The sequence below is a fragment of the Nymphalis io genome, chromosome 3, assembly GCF_905147045.1.
Source record: "Nymphalis io chromosome 3, ilAglIoxx1.1, whole genome shotgun sequence".
Taxonomy (NCBI): Eukaryota; Metazoa; Arthropoda; class Insecta; order Lepidoptera; family Nymphalidae; genus Nymphalis; species Nymphalis io.
The window spans coordinates 945020-968220 of NC_065890.1; the positions used below are offsets into that span (position 1 = coordinate 945020).

A 23201-nucleotide genomic window follows, 5' to 3' on the forward strand; every position below is an offset into this window, starting at 1 on the left:
TCTATTAAGATTCATGTGTTCTAACTGGTCCATGAATGGTTTAGACATACGAAAGAATATACAATTATAAATAATAATACCGCCTCCGGTTACATAAAGTGATTTAACATTACTATGACTATAATATTCGCTATTGTTAGTTTGATATTTCTTCTGATTAATCCATAATAATTACGAAATTCACTACGTAATGTGGATTTAGATAAACAACATTTATCTTGAATTAATTGCACCCTGAAAGAATGATTTTAAAGAATGAATTGGTCTGTTGCAGGCAAATGTGATAGGTGAGCGATGCGATACTTGTGCTGCGGGGCATTTTGGGTTGAGTACATCACTTGCAACCGGCTGTGCACCTTGCTACTGTTCCCATGTAGCGTCGCACTGTACCGCTGACCTTACTGAAGGAAAGGATGTAAGTGTGTGTTTTTTACTTGTAATATATATATAAGAAATAAAATTACTGCCTCATTGATATCTCGTGCCTCACAAAGCACATTATGCCCTTGGTCTATCATGTGTTTGCGCTTGGACTTGTAAACTAATATGCGGTCTGCACAGTTAGCTATTAATCGTTGAGAATGACCGTCGTGATCAAAGTCAACGAGAATGATGTCATCATCATTATCATTATCACATAAGAAATCAATTGTAATCGTTCTAAAATATATAATTATGCAATATTTGCCAGTGAGCAAATTACAGGCTGCATCAAAAATAAGAACAATAGTCTATTGGCACTAAGAAGAGATATCATAATTTTAACATTACTTTAAAAAAAGCTATTTAATTATTTTTATTTATTTTATTTTATAAAATAGGTAGGTGGACGACCATTGGGCCACCTGATGGTAAGTGGTCACCAACGCCCATTGACATTGGCATTGTAAGAAATGTTAACCGCTTACATCGCCAATGCGCCACCGACCTTGGGAACTAAGATTTTATGTCCCTTGTGCCTGTAATTGCACTAGCTCACTCACCTTTCAAACTGGAACACAACAATATATATAACAAGTACTGCTGATCATTAAAATCAATTATTCGTTTTTAACTATTATAAAAATGATACATGGTTGGATAAAGCCATCTTACTATTTGGAAGAGTAAATAATCTTATGTTTAATATAATTTTTGAGGGCAGATTGTGTTGCCGTTGGGCGAGGCGTGGCTGATCAGCGATAATGACACGTCTGAGACTGTTGTTCCTTCCGTCGACGAGTTGGGAAGGCCTTTCCTGATAAGCTACGAGGTTTGCATATTGAAATTGTTTTGTATCTTTATTAAGATAACAAAAAGTCAAATAACAACTTCAATGAATAGTAATGAAGGATGTTTTATAAAATGAGCAAAGTGACGTTAATACCATCAGCTGGTCGATTCGTTACTAAATAATAATTCTTTTTTTTTGTTTTTAACGTGCAGGTTGAAGGCTGGGAATCGTACTACTTCGTGACCACATTATTGAGTGGCGAGCACTCAGCGGCGTACGGCGGAGCGGTGCGCGCCGCAGTGACGTGGGGCGTCGCGCGCGGGGACTCGGGCGGCAGCGCCTCGCGCGCGCCCGACTACGTGCTGCTTGCTAACGGTATGGCTGCAAGTTTCAAATAATTATTCTTACTTGAGTACCTTTTGTCAAAGTAACAGCTTGTAAACTTAACACGTCTGGTATTTTTTCTTTTCCTGTTTCCTACAGTTTTTTATTGTCTTTCTTCCACTTTAGGATTGCCTGGAAGAGTTCACTGTATTAGCGATAAGGTCGCCCGTCACATCTTCCTTCTTTGTTTAAATTTTATTGGTGTTCAAGAAAGAAATGTATTATTTTCTAGAAATTGTCATTAAATATTATTTATAATAACATAATTTTTCAGATGGTACCAAACTCTCATATGGTAACTCAAGCTATGAGATACCTGGATTAATAGAATTGAAGGCACCTCTAGTAGAAGGCGGATGGTACTCCGGTTCGGAATATGTATCTCGCAACCAATTTCTTGACGTTCTCAGCGATCTCAAGGCTATCATGATACGAGCGCACTTTCACTTCGATCAAGACGAAGTAAGTTACCGAGGACTTTAATCAAATACCTTTTTAACCTCTTATGGTTATGGGTTGGAAAATGGCAAAAATATATATCATAATTGCCAAGCTAAACTAAAGTAGCATATTATTATTTATTAAATACTTATTTATTAAATATTATGCTGTATTTTTGTTAACTAAAAACTATATAATTAATTATGTAAGTTCAATTGGTAGGTCCGTCTAGAAAGCGTCGATATAAAGGGCTCCCCGGCCGGAGTGCGCGAGACATGCTCGTGCCCGGCGGGCTACCTCGGCGCGCAGTGCACGCGCTGCGCGGCGACGCACGTGCGCCTGGCGCGCGCCCGCGGCTCTGCGCCCGCCTTCGAGTGCGCGCCCTGCGCCTGCAACATGCATGCTGGCTGTGATTCCGGTCAGTGATACATTTGACAGTTCGGACCAAACAGACTTTTAGCATTAATTAATTACATTAAATGAGATGATGGGAGACTTTAATTATATCATGAGACTAAGTATCTTTGTGTGGTATTAAAAACTCACCTCTAATTTGTAACGTAACAAATGGAAAAGTATAATATTGAGAGGTTGATGACAGATTTATTTGTACTATATTTGCTTAACATTTTAATATATTAATAATATTCTTTATATAATACTCTTACTTGAGCATTTATAATTATCAGATATTTTAAACATTCATATCGGTTTTCCAGTGGACGGTCCGTGCGGGCCGTGTCAACACAATACGACAGGGCCGCACTGTGAACGATGCCTTCCTGGGCATTACGGGAATCCTGTTCAGGTTAGTGAAGTATATACTATAATTTCTTGCTTATTATATAGTTGATAGTAAATAGTATATCTAACACATGATGTCCGAAAAAGTAGTAGTGTTTAAAAGTTTCTATTTATACACTTAAGCCTTTTGTACAAACAAATTGATAGGTAATAATAATTACTATTCATAAAGAAATATAATATAAACACGTGGATTCACTGTTTGTTGATATACGAATTCTTATGATTTCTTTTATAGATGTTTTTTAATTTCTTTGTAACTTATAAATATAATAACTTTGCTTTATAATCTATTTAATCCTACAAAACAATAATTCAAAAGTGCTTGTAGAAGGCCATATTTAAATAAAGTACAAATATCGATTATAAAGTGACTTATTGTGCGTCAGGGTGCGTGCAAGCCGTGCGCGTGTCCACTGTACGAGGCGTCCAACAACTTTAGCCCGAACTGCGCGCTCGCATCAGCGGAGGGCGACGAATTCGTGTGCACACAATGCCCAGACGGATACTCTGGCGACCACTGCGAACTGTGAGTCCTTATACATATTGAATAGTTTGTATGATAATAAAATAATTTGAATCTACATACTTGTAAGCTAGCTCCTAGACAAAGTGGTTTTTGTACTGAAATACCTACTCGTAGTTGAGTCTTTGAAGAAATATTGAGTTTGAATTTGAGTTTGCTAAGACATTTTGAGCAGCCCGGAGTAAGGAAGTTACTAAATTTATACTCTCGTGTCTCAGAAAGCACGATTAGGTGTGCTGCTTTTCCTGAAATAATCGTGACAGAAACGCTATATATAAAAGTTAGATGGTTTAAAGAATGCACACATTTGTAAACTTTTATGTTAGCCGTGTAGTTTGTAATAGTCAAGAATTGTTTAAGCAATATGTTTTTATATGATTACAAATAAGGTTTATTGCTCCTTAGCTGTGACTCTGGCTACTGGGGCTCGCCAAGTACGCTAGGTGGCTCATGCGTGCCATGTGAATGTGGTGGAGGCCCGTGCCATGCAAGTACCGGCCGCTGTCTCGTATGTCCACCGCACAGCGAAGGCGAACGATGCGATCAATGCCAGGTAAGGTCATTTTGAATGAATATTCATTTAATAAATATTTCTGAAGATTGTCTTAAATATGTTTTGTCTACAGGAAGGTTACTGGGCAGGCGGAAGTGAGAATGTTTCTTGTATACCGTGTGCATGTGGAAATGGAGCATTATCTCGTGCATGCGACCCGCGCACAGGACAGTGCACGTGTGCGCCCGGCTGGACCGGTCACGCCTGTGACACTTGTGCAGAGGGACATGGAGGTATGTTATTCTTTATTTTATTTACAATCCATGATTTTTTATAATAACGTTATTTTGAAAACGTGACTGACGTGGTTAATTGTATATCTAGATGATTTCATAAAGCATACGATATAATTAAGTACTAACACAAATACTTACATAATAGATCAGTAGAATCAATAGACAAAGTAAGTTATTGACGTAGTGAAGTGTCTCCGTACAGACGTGGATGAGGGCTGCCCTCCATGCGCCTGCGGCACAGCGGCAACGACGCGCGCTTGCTCGGCGGTGACAGGGCACTGCGAGTGCGCGCCTGGTGCCGCTCCGCCGCACTGTCACACGTGCCTGTCTGAGCACTATGCGTTGCAGAGCACGGGTTGTTTTGGTGAGTACCTTAACTATTGTTGTAACACTAATAAACTTCGGTCGATGAATCAACACGTTCGTAAATGTGGCGCAAACTATTATTATTGAAGTTTAAGCATCTTAGCTCTCGGTAAAAGGTAGGGGCGGGGAATAGGCATAATATTTCGAGCGTCAGGTAGCCTCAGCATAAGATTGCAAGCGTCAGTTGACGTCAAAGTAAGATTTGTTATTTACTCATCAATTCTCGTGAGTATATTGGCACTCACAACATTTTTTTCAAATAAAATTCCTTCCGCTGTTGTGCAAATATAATGTTTATAGTCACGTCATGTCGTGAAGTAAATTAAAAAAATAGTCTAAGCCACAGTGATTAAGAATCAATCTACGAAAGCTACAATTAGTAAACACAATATGACCAATACAGAGAGCAATATTTCCTGTGAAACAAATTGCTATTTTATTTTTTGCAGGCGTTGTAAAAGAAAAGTATCACCAGGCAATCGATAGATGTATTTAAAAAAGTAACTTATACACACTAATACTCTACGTGCATTGCAATGACTCTTTTAATCTTTCTGTATAAAAATATCCAAATGACTTTTTTTCGCAACAAGAAAAAGATCATCACAATAATTATATGAACGGTGTATGTAGGAACATATGCATAATAATATTTTTTCAACAATATTATTCACAATTTTTCGCGCACCGCGTATCCCGTTACGGCAAATAGCATGACACTCTCTAATCCCGTCATGCCTCTCCATCTCTACTTCCTTGTTTGTCCATGATGCGTACACTAATTACTCCATCACTATAAAAAAATATGTAATTTATTAACAAACCTATGTGTATATTTATTTCACTTACTTTAATTATCTTTATTATAAATTATTTCAACAACCATTTATTTCAATGTTTCACATCTCTTGGGTGTCCCGTGACAGCTTTTTTTACCGGTAATTATTAATAATATTGACTAAAAATGTTTACTGAATCGCCAAGAATTAATTTAAAATGTGAATTTTTCAAACGGACGATGAAGTCCGATGTTATTATCACCAGCGAAAACGGTAAAGGTAATACAGAGTACACCACAGTGCACGTAAAATATATTATTATTGAACATAAAATGGTTATAGCAAACTATTGTTGTACAAGTGCAGTATTATAGTTTTTCGAAACAAAATGGTAACTAAAATAACTACACATTATATTTGAACAACATTTAATTTGTAGTTTTTTTTTGGGTGATTTTGTAGCTTGAAAGTATATAATTTTATACATAATAAGTTTTATAACATCCATAGAACGTATGTACTTTTAGCGTGTAGGCTATCTTGAGATACTGAGGCGTATATTATTCAGAGACGGATCCAGGTATGAGTCTAGCCAATACCCAAAGACCGAAGAAATAATATATTTTTATTAAGACACGTCACAATTATTTGAGTACCCTGTACGACTGATCAATACATTATAATAATCTAATAAGAAATTGTTATGATGTCGTCATCATACCAAATATGAAGTACAACTAAAAAGGCGACGTCGATGCCGTCAGCGGCACATACTTTTTATATTGCATAAAACAAAGTTATTCCGTATTTACGTGATCGTACATACGATACGTATACGATACGTACGTACTTTATCTATATATAAGTTAGGAGACGTTTTTTTGAAATGCCTAACTGAAAAACGAGTCCTTTATCAAATTGCTAGCTATCACAGCTGCGTCCGGAAATCTCGGTTCGAATGTCAGATTAAATAAAAATTTAAATAATTGTTTTTTCGTGTATATAGTTTATCTGCACGAAAGTGTACTTGGAAGCTGTATATTTTCAATCGAGCGATTGAACACGTGCGTGCGGCGCGATCACTTCAAAGAGTCGCTTGCGGTTTCATAAACATCGTTTTGGGTATACTATGAAATAAACAATTTTATGTTTATGTGTTATTGTGAAGGATGCGGTTAGGTTTCACTTGCCTATGTATTTTCGTTATGTATATAACCTATAAATTTAAATTCAACATAAATGTCTACGGGATAGCTGTGAGGTAAAATTTCGTACAGGTAAATCTCTTTGTTTAAAAGCAATTAAAAAAATATATGTTCATAATAGTTTATTTTTATAGAAAAAATAGTTTTTGCCAAAAAACTTAACATACAATGTTTATTCTGATTATGTGTATAGATAATATAAATAATAATAGTAAAATAAGGTAAAAAAAAAAAACATTTTCCTGGTTAATTTTGCCAAAGCGCCCAAAATCAAAGGCCAGTCGCCAGGTATAGTGTACAAGAGCACAAGTGTGTACTAAAACAGGCTTCTTATTACCTCACACTTATGAATAGAATGATATCAAGCTGTAGTAATAGAGAGCTCACGGCGAACGGCTGTAAGTGCTCTACGAGGCACAGGAGTGTGACATCACCAATATTAAATCCGGATTAATACTAATACTGTTTTCTTCTGTGAGATAAACCCAACTCTGTTCAATTTGTCCGACTCAGGATTTTAACTCAGAACTTCAAGATTTAAATATTTTTTTTTATAGAATAGAAAGGCGGACGAGCATATGGGCCACCTTATGGTAAGTGGTCACCGACGCCCATAGACATTGGCATTGTAAGAAATGTTAACCATTGCTTGCATCACAAACCGATGAGTGGATGGAAATTCTGATGGGTGGATGGTACCTACCCAGACGAGCTTGCACAAAACTCTACCACCAATAATAAACTGCAGTTAACAAAGACGATACCAATAAGATAACAAAAATTATACTTATATAAATCACGTCATCCACGTGACATCAAAACGTCCACTCCATGATGATCGGAAACGTAGCCATACCGATATTTAAAAAGCATTCCTCGATAAATAACGTACTTGAAACAGGACTGTTTACATATATTGAACTCATTGTAACAAATTTCGAAGTTTTTAAATTATCTACATTTAACACGTATATATAACTTTGCTTTGATATTTGAGGATCAACGTACTCTTAAACTAAACTATCTGCACCAGCTGCGCCCGCGCAGATTGCCTTTGATGATATACCACGTAAATATACGAGGTATTTCCAGAACTTAATTAATTATAATTATTGCAACACTTTAGTTGCATTTTAGTAATAAATAACATTATTCGTTACCCTCAGTGGTTATTTTAGTAATGTTACTGTATATGTGTGTGTGTGCATCGGATAACACAATTTAAAATAAGATGCTAACTAGATATGAAATATTTAAAAAAATTAAACACGAGTTGCTGTACTGAAATTAATATACGGTTATTACCCGATATGTGATAGGCTCAATAAATAGTTATATTTCAAATAGTTTATAATTCATCCCGGGCTTGTCGGTGAAGAAAAACTTTGTGAGGAAATCTCCATGTGTTTAATTTCACCGAAATTCTGCCACATGTGTATTCCACCAACCCGCATTGGAGCAGTGTACCAGAATAAGCTTCAAACGTTCTACTCAAAAAAAAAGGAGAGGAGACCTTAGCTTAGCTGTTTGACATTACTGGATACTGGATTGGATCGGATCATTTCCTACGTATTTAATCGAGTAATCACACAGGCTCACTCAACGTTCACTTTCGAAAACAGCGATGAGAAATATTCATGTTTGAATATTACGCTTTCAATTCGAGATCACGTGCTGTAAGCACAATTAATAGTCTTTAAATAATTACATAACAATAACAGTTTTTTTTTCAGTTGCTAGTGTAAATAAATATATCGGAGTGCAATTGACCCGTCGACGCGTGCGCACGTTTCGCTATATTTACCGCAGACTCGTCCTGGCGGGCGCGCAGGCGTCGCTCAGTCTGTAAATATTTATGACGTAGTATATTATAATGCACGCTGCATTTACTATTGATTGGTAAATTAAAATACAGTTCCGCTAAAATGTAATAAAATTTGCCTTTTTTAAGACGGGTCGTGTTTTAGAACATTAAGAATACATAACAAATATATACGACATTGATTTATCCAGTGATTAACGCCTGATTGGGCTTACACGCTTATACGTATTGGGCTAATATTATTAATATTTTAAATAAAAATAATGAAATATTTATGTGCATGGACATTATTATATTTTCTATATTCACCTGGTGGTTGAGCTTTGTGCAAGCCCGTCTAAGGGTATAGCCTACTCATAAGATATTCTACCGTCGAACGGCAATACTTAATATTGATGTGCTTCGGCTTGAAGGGTGAGCCAGGGTAATTGCAGGCACAAGGATCGTAGCATCTTAGTTTCCCAGGTTAGTGGCGCATTGGCGGTATAAATAATGGTTAATATTTCTTACAGCGTCAATGTATTTGAGCGTTGGTGACTAGTTACTATAAGTATATATTGCACGGCCACTTGCCTGTTAAAAAATCCTCTCCTTCTCAGCGGTGTTGGATGAATTTCTGTCACCGTATCCATCGACATGCATGCATGGGTAATAACTCGAATTCTTCTTCATAATCAATAATATATAAGCGACATACCATTACGGGATCTCCTGAGCTATCCATCCGATTGACTTTTAATTTTTCACAGTTACTACTTCCCCAACGTAGATGCACATTAAGAATAGATTTTACGCAAATCTAACCAAAATACATTTTTCTTCTTATCAACCCGTGTAAAGTCGGAACGATTAGCTAGGTTATATTTGTATGTAAAGAATAATGACCATAACAACATTGGTTAGTGTGTAATACTGGATACTAACAGATTAATATAGATACTTCAGAAACTCTGTAAACTCTGTAGACCCGACAGCGTAAGCTGCAATGCTAAATTATCTGCTAAATGTTCTGACTAAACTTCGCCATTGTAACGTGGATCAGTCTGCTTGCACTCAGTGTGAGTTATTGCATCATTTACGTGCATATTAAAACCACAGAACAAGTGAAACGGCGTGTCGTTTGTGAAATATTGTTTTGGAGGTAGGACTTTGTGCAAGCCCCTCTGGGTAGGTACCACCTACTCATCAGATATTTTGCCACCAAACAGTAACAATTAGTAGTTTTGTTTTCCAGTTTGAAGGTTGAGTGAATTAGTGTAACTACAAGTACAAGGGACATCACATATTGATTCCTAAGATTGGTGGTTAACATTTCCTGCACAAATGTTTATGGACGGTAGTAACCACTTACCATCAGGTGGCCTATTTACCCGTCCGCCTACATTTAATAATGATAAAAAATTCGAATTCAGTAATTATAATTATTTATTTATAGAATAGGAAGGCGGACGAGCATATGGGCGTCCTGATGGTAAGTGGTCACCAAACGCCCTTAGACATTGGCATTGTAAGAAATGTCAACCATCGCTTACATAGCCAATGCGCCACCAACTTTGGGAACTAAGATTTTATGTCCCTTGTGTCTGTAATTACGCTGGCCCTTGTCACTATCCACTGTCATTGGTATAGTCGCTAGTCATGAAGTCGTAGATCGCGAGGTCCTGGATTCAATAAAAAGTTAAATAAGAGTGATGCACTTGAGAATATAAACCACGATGTTCTAAGCAGATGGTTTATATCCTTTGAGAATGATCGTCGCAGTCGAAATCAATTTGTGGGGACATTTTCGATGTAAGTGGTGATTAATATTTATTATAGTGCGAATGTATATGGGCGATGATGACCACTCACCATCGGGTAACCCATTTGCCTAAGTATTATAATAATACAAATATTTACTTATATCATATCTACCGTTCGCTATGCTAAGGTAGCAATGCTCCCGACATAATTGTTATTTGGAGCAAGAACGACGCTCAGTATCCGTTCAGACACATGATTTTTCTGAACCTGTTACATAATATGTATTTAAACATTAGGGGCTTGAGATTTGAGTAGATTTCTATTAAGATAATATATTACATTTTATGGATATATAATGAATGTTATTATTAAACTTTTATAGAATATACTTAATTTATTCTACTCTTACAAATAGTACAATATGATGGTAAGTAGTTACCATAGACATTGGCACTGTAAAAATATTAAGCATTACTTACAAGGCCAAAAATTGATGGTGCATTTAAGGCTTGGTTAATATCTTATAATTCCAATATCTATGGGCGGTGGTGACATCTTGCCAGTCTGCCTACCTAATACAATTGGTAATGTATGCAGTTGGAAGTGTGCGGATTTTATCCAATTAATAAGAACCTTAAGTAAATAATTAAAAAAACACAAGTTATGACTTCCTACTAGTAGTTTAAGTAAAACTAAGTTATTTTTTACTATTTTCCATACTCCTTGCTCGCTCGGAGCACGCTTAGAGGCATTTATAAAACGTTTAAGTTAAGTGTTCTTCATACTGTTCGTCTTGAGGGCAGTAATCCGGTTGATGCTTGTAGATCCTGACTCGCGCCGCCTCCTGCTGCTCACGTGATGCTGCAATTTTAATAATCAAATATAATTGTCTATTAGATAAATCTTCAACATTTTTTTATATTTTTTAAATGTTCGACTACTAGAAAAATTACTATTTATTTCGTAATACTTGGATTCGTTTTCGCTGATAATAAAAGTTAAAATAATAATGAAAGTTTGTTCGAAATTGAAGAACAGTATTTGTTGTTTTTCAGTATACCGATACGCAAGCTATTCAAGAAGTGATTTCGTTTTGTTTGCTCCCTAAAATAGTAAATATATAGTACCTTAAATAATATAGTAATGACCTACAAATCTACATAATACAGCCAATTAACATGACTGACAACTCTAGATATAGTCTTAACAGTAAATAAACACGATGTATTTTTCTCACTCCATCAATAATAACAATAACTTCTTTATATGACTTAATATTATGAGATCATGTGCGGCCTTCACGTACTTGTACTTTGTAGGTAATAAGAACAGCAATTACACCGCTCTACTAACATCGGTTCACATGTGGACTGCAAGAGAGCTATTCTGTAAAACACACTTGATACCTTATACTCGACTCAATCTTAAGAATATACTGTGTTACGCAATTGTCATACATGTATTCTTTTCGATATGGATCATATAGTTTAACTAAAGATTTAGAGTTAAAAGAGTAAAAAGATGGTCAAGCAGTAATGCTTAGTATTGTTGTGTTTTGAGGTGAGAGTGAGTCTGTGTTACTAGAGGGTTAAAGGACATAACATCTTAGTTCCCAAGATTATTTTACAATGTCAAAGTCTATGGGCGGTGGTGACCGCTTACCATCAGGTGACCCACTTGCCAGTCCGCCTACCTAACACAATTAAAACAATCTCGTAACAAATAAGCACGTTAAGGCGTTGGTCTTGCGTTTGAACTCTTTGCGGGCTAGTCGAATTTGTATTAATTATGAGAGTAGGGTAATACTGAGTGGACCTGTATATGGCCCTGGTACTCTAGCCAAGTGTCTCTTAAAAATGGCAGCTGTGGCCTAAATCAATCAGGAAGGAAACATAATTTTATATAATTTAATTGTTTATAGTGCGCCGTTCAACACAAATATGTTTGTTTTCGTAATACTATAATTACAATTGTAGTCAACGTAACTCGATTAAATTTTGCGATCGAGTTTTACATCGAAGTTAGTTTTATTTTACAGAATGACTCAATTGCTTTAAAGGCTACCATAAAACAGATGACTAAGTTGCCTAGAGCAATTATTCAATGTGTTTCCTTACCGCTATATCTAGTTTAAAACACATAACTGATTCAATTTTTAAATAGATTGTAATATAAAGTGAATGTCCCACTGTTGGGCTAAGGACTCCTGTCCTTTTTTGAGGAGAAGGTTTGGAGCTTATTCCACCACGCTGCATCAATGCGGGTTGATGGAATACACATGTGGCAGAATTTCAGTGAAATTTGATAGATGCAGGTTTCCTTACGATGTTTTCCTTCACCGTCAAGCACGAGATGATTATAAACACAAATGAAGCACATTGCAATTCAGTGGTGCTTGCCCGGGTTTAAGCTCATAATCATCAGTTAAGATTCACGCGTTCCAACCACTAGGCCATCTCGGCTTGATTGTAACATATTGTATTTTTATTAATCTCTCATAGATGTGTCAAAGTTACAAGCGTATTATATTAATGTTACATATTTATAAATCGCAGTAAATTCTAACGACGTGCAATAATTTTTAACGTTCATCATATTGTACGTTTAGTGTGACTTTAGTCACCAAAAATAGAAATATTGTCTTTATGATACTTCATCATAATCATCATATTCAGCCCACATTAATCCACTGCTGGACATAGGCCTCCTCACAGGCGCGCCAGTTTTCCTGGTCCTGTGCTAATCGCATCCATTGACACCCAACATTTTTTTTAAATCGCCTGACCATCGGGCGGGTGGTCTGCCCACTGGCCTTTTCGCTTCTCTAGGCCTATGATACTTAGTGATTATTTAACTGCATAAGTTGTGATGTAATATGTTGTTAAAAATATCTTATTTATATTTGATATGCTTTAAGTCAAGAAGGGATCAAGAAGGGAGGGAAGGGAACAGAAGATACTCTTAAAATCACCCCCTTATCGAGTGTAGCACAGTGGTTTCTGAACCTCTAAAGGAGTGGGGGATAAGCACTAAAAGTATATATATAATTTATAGTAGTATATATAGTATAATTTAGTGCAAATAGTAAATAATATTTAGTATGCTCATCATGATCGTGTTTATTATCATCAAGTTTGCTAAAAAAACTTTCAAACATCATTAAGCATATACGATTGGATTTTTTTTGCTGTGTTATTATAAAAACGATACAAAATTTGCCTGAATATACACTTCAATAAAAAGCTTATTAATGTTCAACTAATGAAATTCTTCAAAAGCAATAAGACCCCAAAACGGTTCATAGACAAAAGAACTATACTCGACGAATTTGGAACGTCCTCTTTTATTGAAAAACACTAAATCATTAAAATCGTTATATAATATCCTGGAACATTATTCACAAACGGCCACCTGTTCTTAAACTAAGCAGAGCTTGTACTATGGGAGCCAGACAACTGGTATACTACTTTTCTTTTTTAAATACATACTTATATAGATAATTAAACGCAGACTCAGGACAAACAGACATGTTCATGCACACAAATGTCTGTCCTGGGTGGGAATCAAACCCACAACCTTGGGCGAGAAAGGCAAGTATTTACAAACCACGCCAACCGGCCCGTCATAGTACATATTATTATAACAATAAATATTACCTTGTTACAATAAGCTTACAAACCGGTTGTTCATAGAACTGATAATAAATGTATACATATTATAAACTGTGATATTCATTACGATGTTTCGACAATAGACTTTACATTGTAGACTACCAAAAATAGCTACCTTGAGAAGTCATCTCGCAGGTTATCGTGTTACGATGCTACGGTGATATAATCTGAGGCACAACATCCGCGTATGGCTTTTGTTCTTACGTATGAATAAAATATACTCCTATACTATAGAATCAAAATAATAGCTTATTCGAGTAAGTTTTAGTAAGTTTTTCCAATAAGAACAATCGCATGAAAACTAGTATTTCTTTTTATCATTTCGTACTGGTGGTTGGGCTTTGTGCAAGCTCGTCTGGGTAGGTACCACCCACTCGTGTTGGGTAACTCTTTGTAGCATAAATATGTATTTTGAGCGATTACGTATCAGCCAGTTACTGTTCCCACTGTTAGCCTCCTCTCCTTTTAGGAGAATGTTTGGAGCATATTCCGCCACGCTGGTCTAATGCGGGTTCCTTCAATGTGTTCTTGCTCCGCGGAGCAAAACATGAATTATAAACACAAATTGAGCATATGAAAAATCAGCGGTGTCCGCTCGCTCAAGCTCGTAATCTTCCGTTAAGATTCATTCTAACCACTGGGCTTCTCTACTACTAGCTCTCGACGCTAGTTCGTCTGAAATCCAAAGCTCATGGTCGCATTAAGTTTATTATAGTTAAAGATATTTTGAATATATTTATAAATGTAAGATATTTAAGTAATACTTTTTAATCTTTATTTAATTATTGCTTTATTATCAACGTATTCATACATCATATAAAAAGGATAATATAAAATAATTTACTTGTAATATCACTATTTATTATACAGTATAACTTAATTACATAATGAGTTGACGTAATTGGCGTTTTTTCTACATTTTTTTTTATATTTTTAAGAGTCTATTACCAATTAGATATATATTAATTAAAAATTCCAATCCATTTTAATACCCGATTTGATAATCAAAGTGGTAAGAGATGAATGTGCAAAAAGTCGTCAGACATGTATAATTTGGTTAGTAACTCACTAAGCACGTCGAATATATCTGTATGAGACTTTTAGTGATTTAAATTACCGTGAATAATTAAAACATTTTAACTAAGTGGTGGAACACGTCGGTCTTTACAAACGGTCGTGAGCACAAAGACAAATAAATTCATACAAAGTTTTTTTTGTTTAAAATAGTTAGGTGACCGCGCCAATGGGCCTCCTGATGTTAAGTGATCACAACCGCCCATATACATTGGCGGTGTAAATATTAACCATTCTTTTCATCGATAATGCCACCAACCTCCCAACGTTGATAACGTCTTCGTTCCCAAACGAAGACGTTATGTCCCTTGTGAAAAAATTGAAAATAAAAATAATGTCAAACAATTACTGTATATTTATATAGATTTAACGGGCCGGTTGGCGTGGTTGGTTGATGCTTGCCTTTCACGCCGAAGGTTGTGGGTTCGTTCCCACCCAGGACAGATATTTGTGTGCATGAACATGTCTGTTTGTCCTGAGTCCGGGTGTAATTATCTATATAAGTATGTATTTATAAAGAAAAGTAGTATATGTAGTATATCAGTTGTCTGGTTTCCATAGCACAAGCTTTGTACAAGCTTAATTTGGGATCAGATGGTCGTGTGTGAAAAATGTCCCAGGATTTTAATGTATATTATCTATATTATTATTCAGATTTCAAGGAATAAGTTTTATATATATCTAAGTATATACTTGTATGCATTAAAACAAACTATGATTTACTACGACAGCTCAAAATTATCTTTGAAATTACTACCATGAAGTTCCTACTCATTATAGACACGGTACATACATAAACCATCGCATTATTTGTGTACATAGTTCTATGCCGTGCGAATTTATGCTCTATACTAACGAGTTAAGGGTGGTGTGTCAGGTGTGTGCGTCGACCACCCGTGCGCTTATCACTGCTATCAGCTATCTCGTAGATCCACTATGCCCTAATTAGTGGACCAATCTGCTGACAACTGGCCGCTAATGTTGCGCTTATAAATTAACTCTTAGGAACATCATTACAAAAATGCAAGGATTAAATTCGTTTATTTAAATGAATGCCTTCATTATATATGTATTACGTTTGCGACTTATATCATTTTTATAATAGAATACAATTAGCTATAATGTACACCGAAGTGTTACGGTAACAAAAATTGTAAACACAAAATAACAATAATAATAATAAATAAAAATAAGCAATTAAGATAATTATCATTTTAATATATTTTTATAATAATCAGCCGTGGTATTTCACACACCGTAACATATATGTCAATGGATAATTGTAAAGACCTTTTGTTTATAATAAATGTAGATTTAAATTAAAGCGCTTAAAATTTTGTTAGTTTAAAATATTTTGAAATAATAACTATAGTTATATGTTATATTTAAAGTAATGTGCGCCAATATTTTTTCGGCGGTATAAAATCTGGCTAGATCACTACGTGTTATAAAACAATGTATGTCTGTCTGTACGCGATAAATTCATAAACTACTAAATGGATTATCATGGTGGTTTTCACCAATGGACCGAGGATTCTAAAGAATGCTTAGGCGTATAATTGAAATCTGACGATAAGTGTTGAATATGCCGGAAAAATCACGCCGACTGGGTTTACTGGCGAGTGCTTTATACTGGTGTGTGTTATAGGTATTACGATAGATACGTTTTATGATGACCCTTATTTTAGCTTGTACTAGCTATCCGTATAGCTAGTTAATTATTATTAACTAGCTATCAGGTGATTGTAAGGATCCTTATAATTACCTGGTAACATATCATAGCAACATACATAACATAAAAAATATTTTGCTGTAGGTTATTATATAAATTTCTGTTGAATTTTTGACTAGCTTTAAATATTTACCGGTCAAAAACGCAGACGTAAACATAGCGATATTCTGTAGCTGCATACAGATTTCGCCACCACTCACCAAGATTGCTAAAACATTGTCCGTGCGAAAGGCAGAGGATCGAGAGTACGTACGCGACATTGAAGTCTATTAATCAAGCTGTATTGCTCTTATCGTTTTCCAATATTGCCTATTTAGCAACCTTTATTCGTTTCTCACGGATATATACACTTCAATTATAGTGAAGAATATATATATATATATATATATATATATATATATATATATATATATATATATATATATATATATATATATATATATATATATATATATATATATATATATATATATATATATATAAATTATCATATTGATATATGTGATTTGTAATAAATGAATGCAATCATATTTTTACATAGCGATATTCATATTTATGCTTGAACCGTTGCCCCAATTCAGGCTGCGTAACGGTTTCCCGGATATAACTCGTGCATAAAACGAGTTTGTAACATAATCGTCAATCGGAGCAAGTTGAAAAAGCGCATTTTTAGCATCCCAGGGCTGAAGCCCGGAGCCCTAAGCTCGGGCAGTGAATGAGCCCGAGAGGCTCGGGTACCACAGTCGGCGCGTTAGAGTCGGCGCGTACGCACGCACACCGCCTGACGGACCTCGTCTCGAGACGCCGGCATTACAATCCCAGTCCCCATTCAGAGCGATCCATTCAACAAATTTGAATAAGCAATACCTCGACAAATCGAGTTCTGTACGAGAATAAAAAAAAAAACAATCCCGCTCATTTGAATATTATCGGGCTTTACAAAATTAATTGACAGTGATAAAATATGAGTATCAATCAGTGCGTGGACGGTAATCGATCAATATAGTTCAGTGAGAGATGATAGTGCGTGCGATGACGGCTAGATAAGTGGCAGCATGCGTTGGTGTGTGGTGGTGCTGGCGGTAGTGGTGGTAGCGGAGGCGGCGGGAGTGAGACGATGCGCGGGCAGACTCGCTAGGGAGCGCCTGAAAGCCGCGGAGAAGATCCGGGATAAGAGGTTTTATCTCATGTGCTGCGCTCCGACGTGCGCGCCGCCGCGTCGCGTCAGGCCGTCACCTACCACGAGGAAGTATCAACCCTTCCACAAGACGTGGTACGGTTTAAAACACGGTACGGAATCTGTCACTACTACTTACGACCAAAGATAACATATTAATTAATTATTAACCGGTTAAACTAATTAAAAGTATCATATAAAATATCAACATTAAATCCATTTAGAATATAAACATCAAATTAGTTAATTAGCACGAAAATCATTCTCTAAAATAATTAATTAATATAAAATGGATATTTCTAAATTTTCGCATAAAATTCTTACACCTTAAAAATCTAATTACATTCGAGCGACTTTAGAAACAGGCTGTCATAAATTGTTTGTTTAATTAATTACAATATTAATAAGCCTATTAATTAAATTAAACGATAATAGCATATTTTTTATGAGCTTTTTGAACGTTTTGCGGTTAGGCTACAATTACAAATTTTAAAATAATAATGAATCATCGTACGATGCTTAAAATATATATATTAAAAAAAAAGCGAAAATAGTTAAAATATACTTTATTCAAATAGAGCGTATATTTGAATAAAGTATATTTGTCCCTTGCGCTTGTGATTACACTGGCTCACTCACCCTTCAAACCGGAACACAATAGTACTTAGTATCGCTACTTGTCGGTAGCTTATCAGATTTTTTTTTTACTCGTGGTTGCGTGTCATACACTATTTTGAGATGTGTGCGACCTTCACTCTTAGCTCAGATCGTTTATTTATCTGATTACCTACATTGGTGTAGTCTTGCACATAACTTATCACCAAATAAATTTTCACGTCTTACATACACTTCAAATTAGTGGGTAACGAGGATTTCTTCTTAAAATTGAGTCGTTATTTTACAAGAGTATTAAACAACCACTAGCAAATAATTGGAAATAATTTCAATAGCTACTCTTTCCTACCAATTATTCGGTAAATACTAACTTCAAGGTTTTTATACCATTAACCACTACATCAGATATCTTGCCAAATAAGTATTTCTAGCAATTATAAAGTCTATAGCTTTTGATGCTATCGGTTTGGTAATATAATTAAAACATGTACAACAAGTACTTAAGAATCGCCAAGTGCTTTAAGCAAAACACTTATTATACTTATACCTATAAATACGGGATCTAAAATTAAAATACTATAAACATTAATATATTATATTCAAAGATGTAAACCAACAAATCGACGTAATATAGATATAAAACGAAATAGACACGACTGTACTTATAAAAACATTTTAAAACAAAATTTTATAAAAACAGTTTTTATAATACATATTAATGATACAAGATAAATAAAATCAACGATAAAAGTATATGAGCTGGAAAAATTATTCATAATTTAAGAATAATGTCAAATTTACAACCCGTCCGAAATCCAGACTGCGACCTTTGCGAACGAGATCAGAGCACAGGTTATCTAGACTGAGGGGCGTTGACCCGTAGAGTTGCGCCGCTGCCAAAACTCTCCATTCACAAAACACTGACATCTAATATAACAGAACAGGGAATCCATAGAAATGCCATATGGTACTAATAAATAATAAATAAGGTATTCTAATTAATGTAAAATTAATGTTCATAATTTGTAAAATATATACATATTAATTCTGATATTATAAATCTGATAAGCTTATTTGTTCGAACACGCTGATCTCAGAACCTACACTTTGGATTTGAGAAAATCTTTTTTGAATTTCAAAGTGAAAAATAAATAAATTAAGCTTATCACAACATTTTATAAAACTAACACGTATGTCTATCTGAAGGTGATAAACTCAAAAAGTACCAAATTTTCATACGGTTTTCACCAATGCTTGGTGACGAGCCGGTTGGCGTGGTTGGTAGATACTTGCCTTTCACGCCGAAGGTTGTGTGTTCGATTCCCACCTAGGACAAACATTTGCGTGCATGAACATGTCTGTTTGTCCTGAGTCAGGGTGTAATTATCTATATAAGTATGTATTTACAAAAGAAAAGTAGTATATGTTGTCTGGTTTCCATAACACAAGCTTGTGAAAAATGTCCCAGGATTTTTAATAATTAAAAAAAAATGGTCAGAGTCATTCACGAGATCTATAATTCAATTGGCTGAAACATGACGATGATTGTTAAAGATCTAGGATAGAAATACGACTTGGTGGTTTACTGCTGTGTGCCGCGATATAAATCAATAGGATTATATGTATTACGATAAAAAAACGTTGTATGTTATTTTAATCTACTAGTGGTAGAGCTTTGTGCAAGCTCGTCTGGGTAGGTACCACACACTCATCAGATATTCTACAGCAAAACAGCAGTACTTGGTACTGTTGTGTTCCAGCTTGAAGGGTGAGTGAGCCACTGTAATTACAGGTACAAGGGACATATCATCTTAGTTCCCAAGGTTGGTGGCGCATTGGTGATGTAAGCGATTCTTAACATTTCTTACAATGCTAATGTCTATGGGTGTTGTTGACCACTTACCATCAGGTGGCCCATATGCTCGTCCGCCTTCCTATTTTATATAAACAAAAATTGTACACCTAATAACATAGCAGTATGACCCACTGGGAAAATACAATAACGTTTAACGAAACGCTTATCGTAAAATTCACCAAGTCAATCCTCTAGAATAGCAAATAAATTTAAAGCATGACATTCGTTTGGACTTTAAATATTTCGTACTTTCAATTACAACAATAACTTAATGCAATTAAAATTATATAACCCTACTATTATTATCATTGCGAAATTGAATTTGTTTTGTTACGCTTTGACGTCATAACTTCTTCTTTGTCGTAACACTCTTGTAGTATCAGAAATTGTTCAGTGCAGATGTCATTCGCCTCACGTCTTCTACTCAACCGATAATCATGAAAATTTACAGAATTTTGCAGTTTCATATTATACCTTATCACCCCCTCAGACGAGCGAAGCAGCAAGCGGAAACTAGTATCATATACAATAAAAATATATTTGTATCGCCTCACAGAAATGTAATGCAAGGCGACATACTTACCCACATACGAAGCTTAAGCAACAAATAACAAAATATATTCAAATATAACAATAATATTTACTATCAAATAAGTATATTCACAATGCCTATTTTGAAACAGTGTACCAAATACGTCAAACAATATTTGACACAAAAATCACATATCGACTTTAAAGCACCAACCGGGTTATTAGAACGCTTAGATAAGCTGAACTCGTAGCCGAAATAGTCAACTGCCAAATATGGTCACGACCGGACGCCATGTTGGACTGTCAGCTTGAGAGAGGCTTTGTTGGACTTGTGATTGAGAGACTAGAATAATTGGTTAATTATGAGATCAATGTTATCTTGAATTTCGTTTCGAAACGTGTTTTTGGTTACAGTTAACAAGTAATGTTTATAAGCTAAAACACGACTACGTTGAAATCGCGCTTTGAATAGTATGACGTGATTTTACATGTTTTACCCAAATAACGGTTAAAAATATCAAAATATTCCTTCAAGCTGACTTTACTTATGCTAACTAGGCTCAATTTGAATATTCACGTATTTAATTAAATATTCCTAGTTCTTGTAATTCGGAAATGAAATACTTCCGAGATGAACCTGCAAGAAATTCAATAGATAGTCTCTATCTGAAATCTCACACACACACACACACACAAACAACAACGCATGAACGTAATAATTTTACATACAAGCTATTGGGTTACTTAATAAGCAAATAAATAAAAATATTCTGTCAATTTGTATCAAGAATCAAAAACATACAGCAAGTAAAATTCAAGTTATCTTCACTCGTATATGTTGATTTGGCAAAAAGAATTGACTGTTCCTTTCATGAATCAATGATAACTTGTGCCTGTGCCTGTTTTAAAACGTATTATAGAGTTGATATTTTACAAGCTTAGTTTTAATCGGAACAGTAAACAAGTGTTCGTTTCATGAATTATAACAAATATAATATTGTTATAAATTTATAAACCTACAAATTCTACAAAGTACAATTTAAAGCGAAACGAAATTCGCGTTTATAAACACGTTGAAATGATTGATAAAAAAAAACATTTAATTGAGCGTACGTTATCCGCTCGGAGTTATTGTAACATATTTTATAAGAATTACGTAATATTTTGTATCACAAAAACGTGATTCGAAAAAAAACAGTTAACTCGTAAAAAATAAAGCCTATTATCAGTCTCTCAACTTTTGACATGAGCGTTGGAAGCGTCCGTTGTCTTAAAAACTAGTTCGGTCGGTGCCTTGTTTTGCCTTAATTTAAAAAACATACATGCATATGTATATATTATTATGTATATCTGTTTGAGATTAATAGACTTCGACTGTTTGCCCGACCACCATGAAAGTTGTGACGTAATTTTTTTTCATAGCGAATGTTTTTATAATATTTAATTTCTAGTAACTCACCGCTAGGTGTCGCTACCACTTCCACGACAACATTAAATACTCTGTAACATATTACTGTCAAATTTAGACTCGTAAAAGCGCATTATAATAATTAACAACCTTTTATTCACAAAGGTTATAATTATATTGAGAAAAAAAGTATATATGAACAGAACTATGTATGTAATATAACAATAAATTTTGTACAAATTTATGTTGAAACGTCAAAACGTACATTTAAGCCTGTGTCGATTTGTGTCACAAACATTTCAATCGTTCATAGTTTTTGTATAAATCCATAAATTTATAAACGAGAAACGGCATCGGCTTTACGTGCTTTCCGATGGACGAGAATGTACTAACGTCACACTTCCAATATGGAGCTGCAACTGAGAATTTTTCGACAGAAAAACCCATTAACATCTTATCAGCCTGACGTGGAATCTGAACCCAGGACCTTGGGATCTGGGGACTTATATCCAGCCACTAGACCAACGCAGCTTTCACTGCACATAATATATCTACAAAATAAAATTCTGTGGTCAATTTCCAAATATGTATTATTTTAAAATGGCGGCTTAAAATAATTACTACTATAATCCCTCCTTTAAAAAAATCACCGCTATAAACATCACATATCCGTAAACCAAGTGATAAATGAAGTGGAACCTTATACTTCCCACCACTGGGAGCAGTACTTGGTATTGTTGTGTTCTGCTTTGATTGGTGAGTGAGCCAGTGTAATTACAGGCACAAGGGACATAACATCTTAGTTCCCAAGGATGGTGGCGCATTGACGACGTAAGTGATGGTTAACATTTCTTACAATGCCAATGCCTATGGGCGTTGGTGACTACTTACCATCAGGTGGCCCGGCCCATATGCTCGTCTGACTACCTATACTATCCTATACTATAAAAAAAATGTGCAGACACATGCAGCCTAACCTAACGATTTTTTTTACCGCTGCACACGAGATAATTTACAAAACAAATTAAGCACGTAAAATACAGTCAAGCATCCCGGATTTAAATTC

The 23201-nt window shown here is 35.2% G+C and overlaps 1 protein-coding gene across 1 annotated transcript in view; it reads left to right on the top strand.

Annotated features, from left to right (window-relative positions):
• The window catches only part of LOC126781087 (laminin subunit alpha-1), a 173644-nt gene that overhangs the window by 87522 nt on the left and 62921 nt on the right, over positions 1-23201 (top strand). Inside the window, 10 exon segments of the mRNA XM_050505909.1 lie at positions 275-419; positions 1140-1252; positions 1426-1588; positions 1872-2059; positions 2261-2456; positions 2758-2846; positions 3232-3371; positions 3774-3921; positions 3995-4154; positions 4360-4521. Of these exon segments, the coding sequence (XP_050361866.1) occupies positions 275-419; positions 1140-1252; positions 1426-1588; positions 1872-2059; positions 2261-2456; positions 2758-2846; positions 3232-3371; positions 3774-3921; positions 3995-4154; positions 4360-4521 (1504 nt within the window).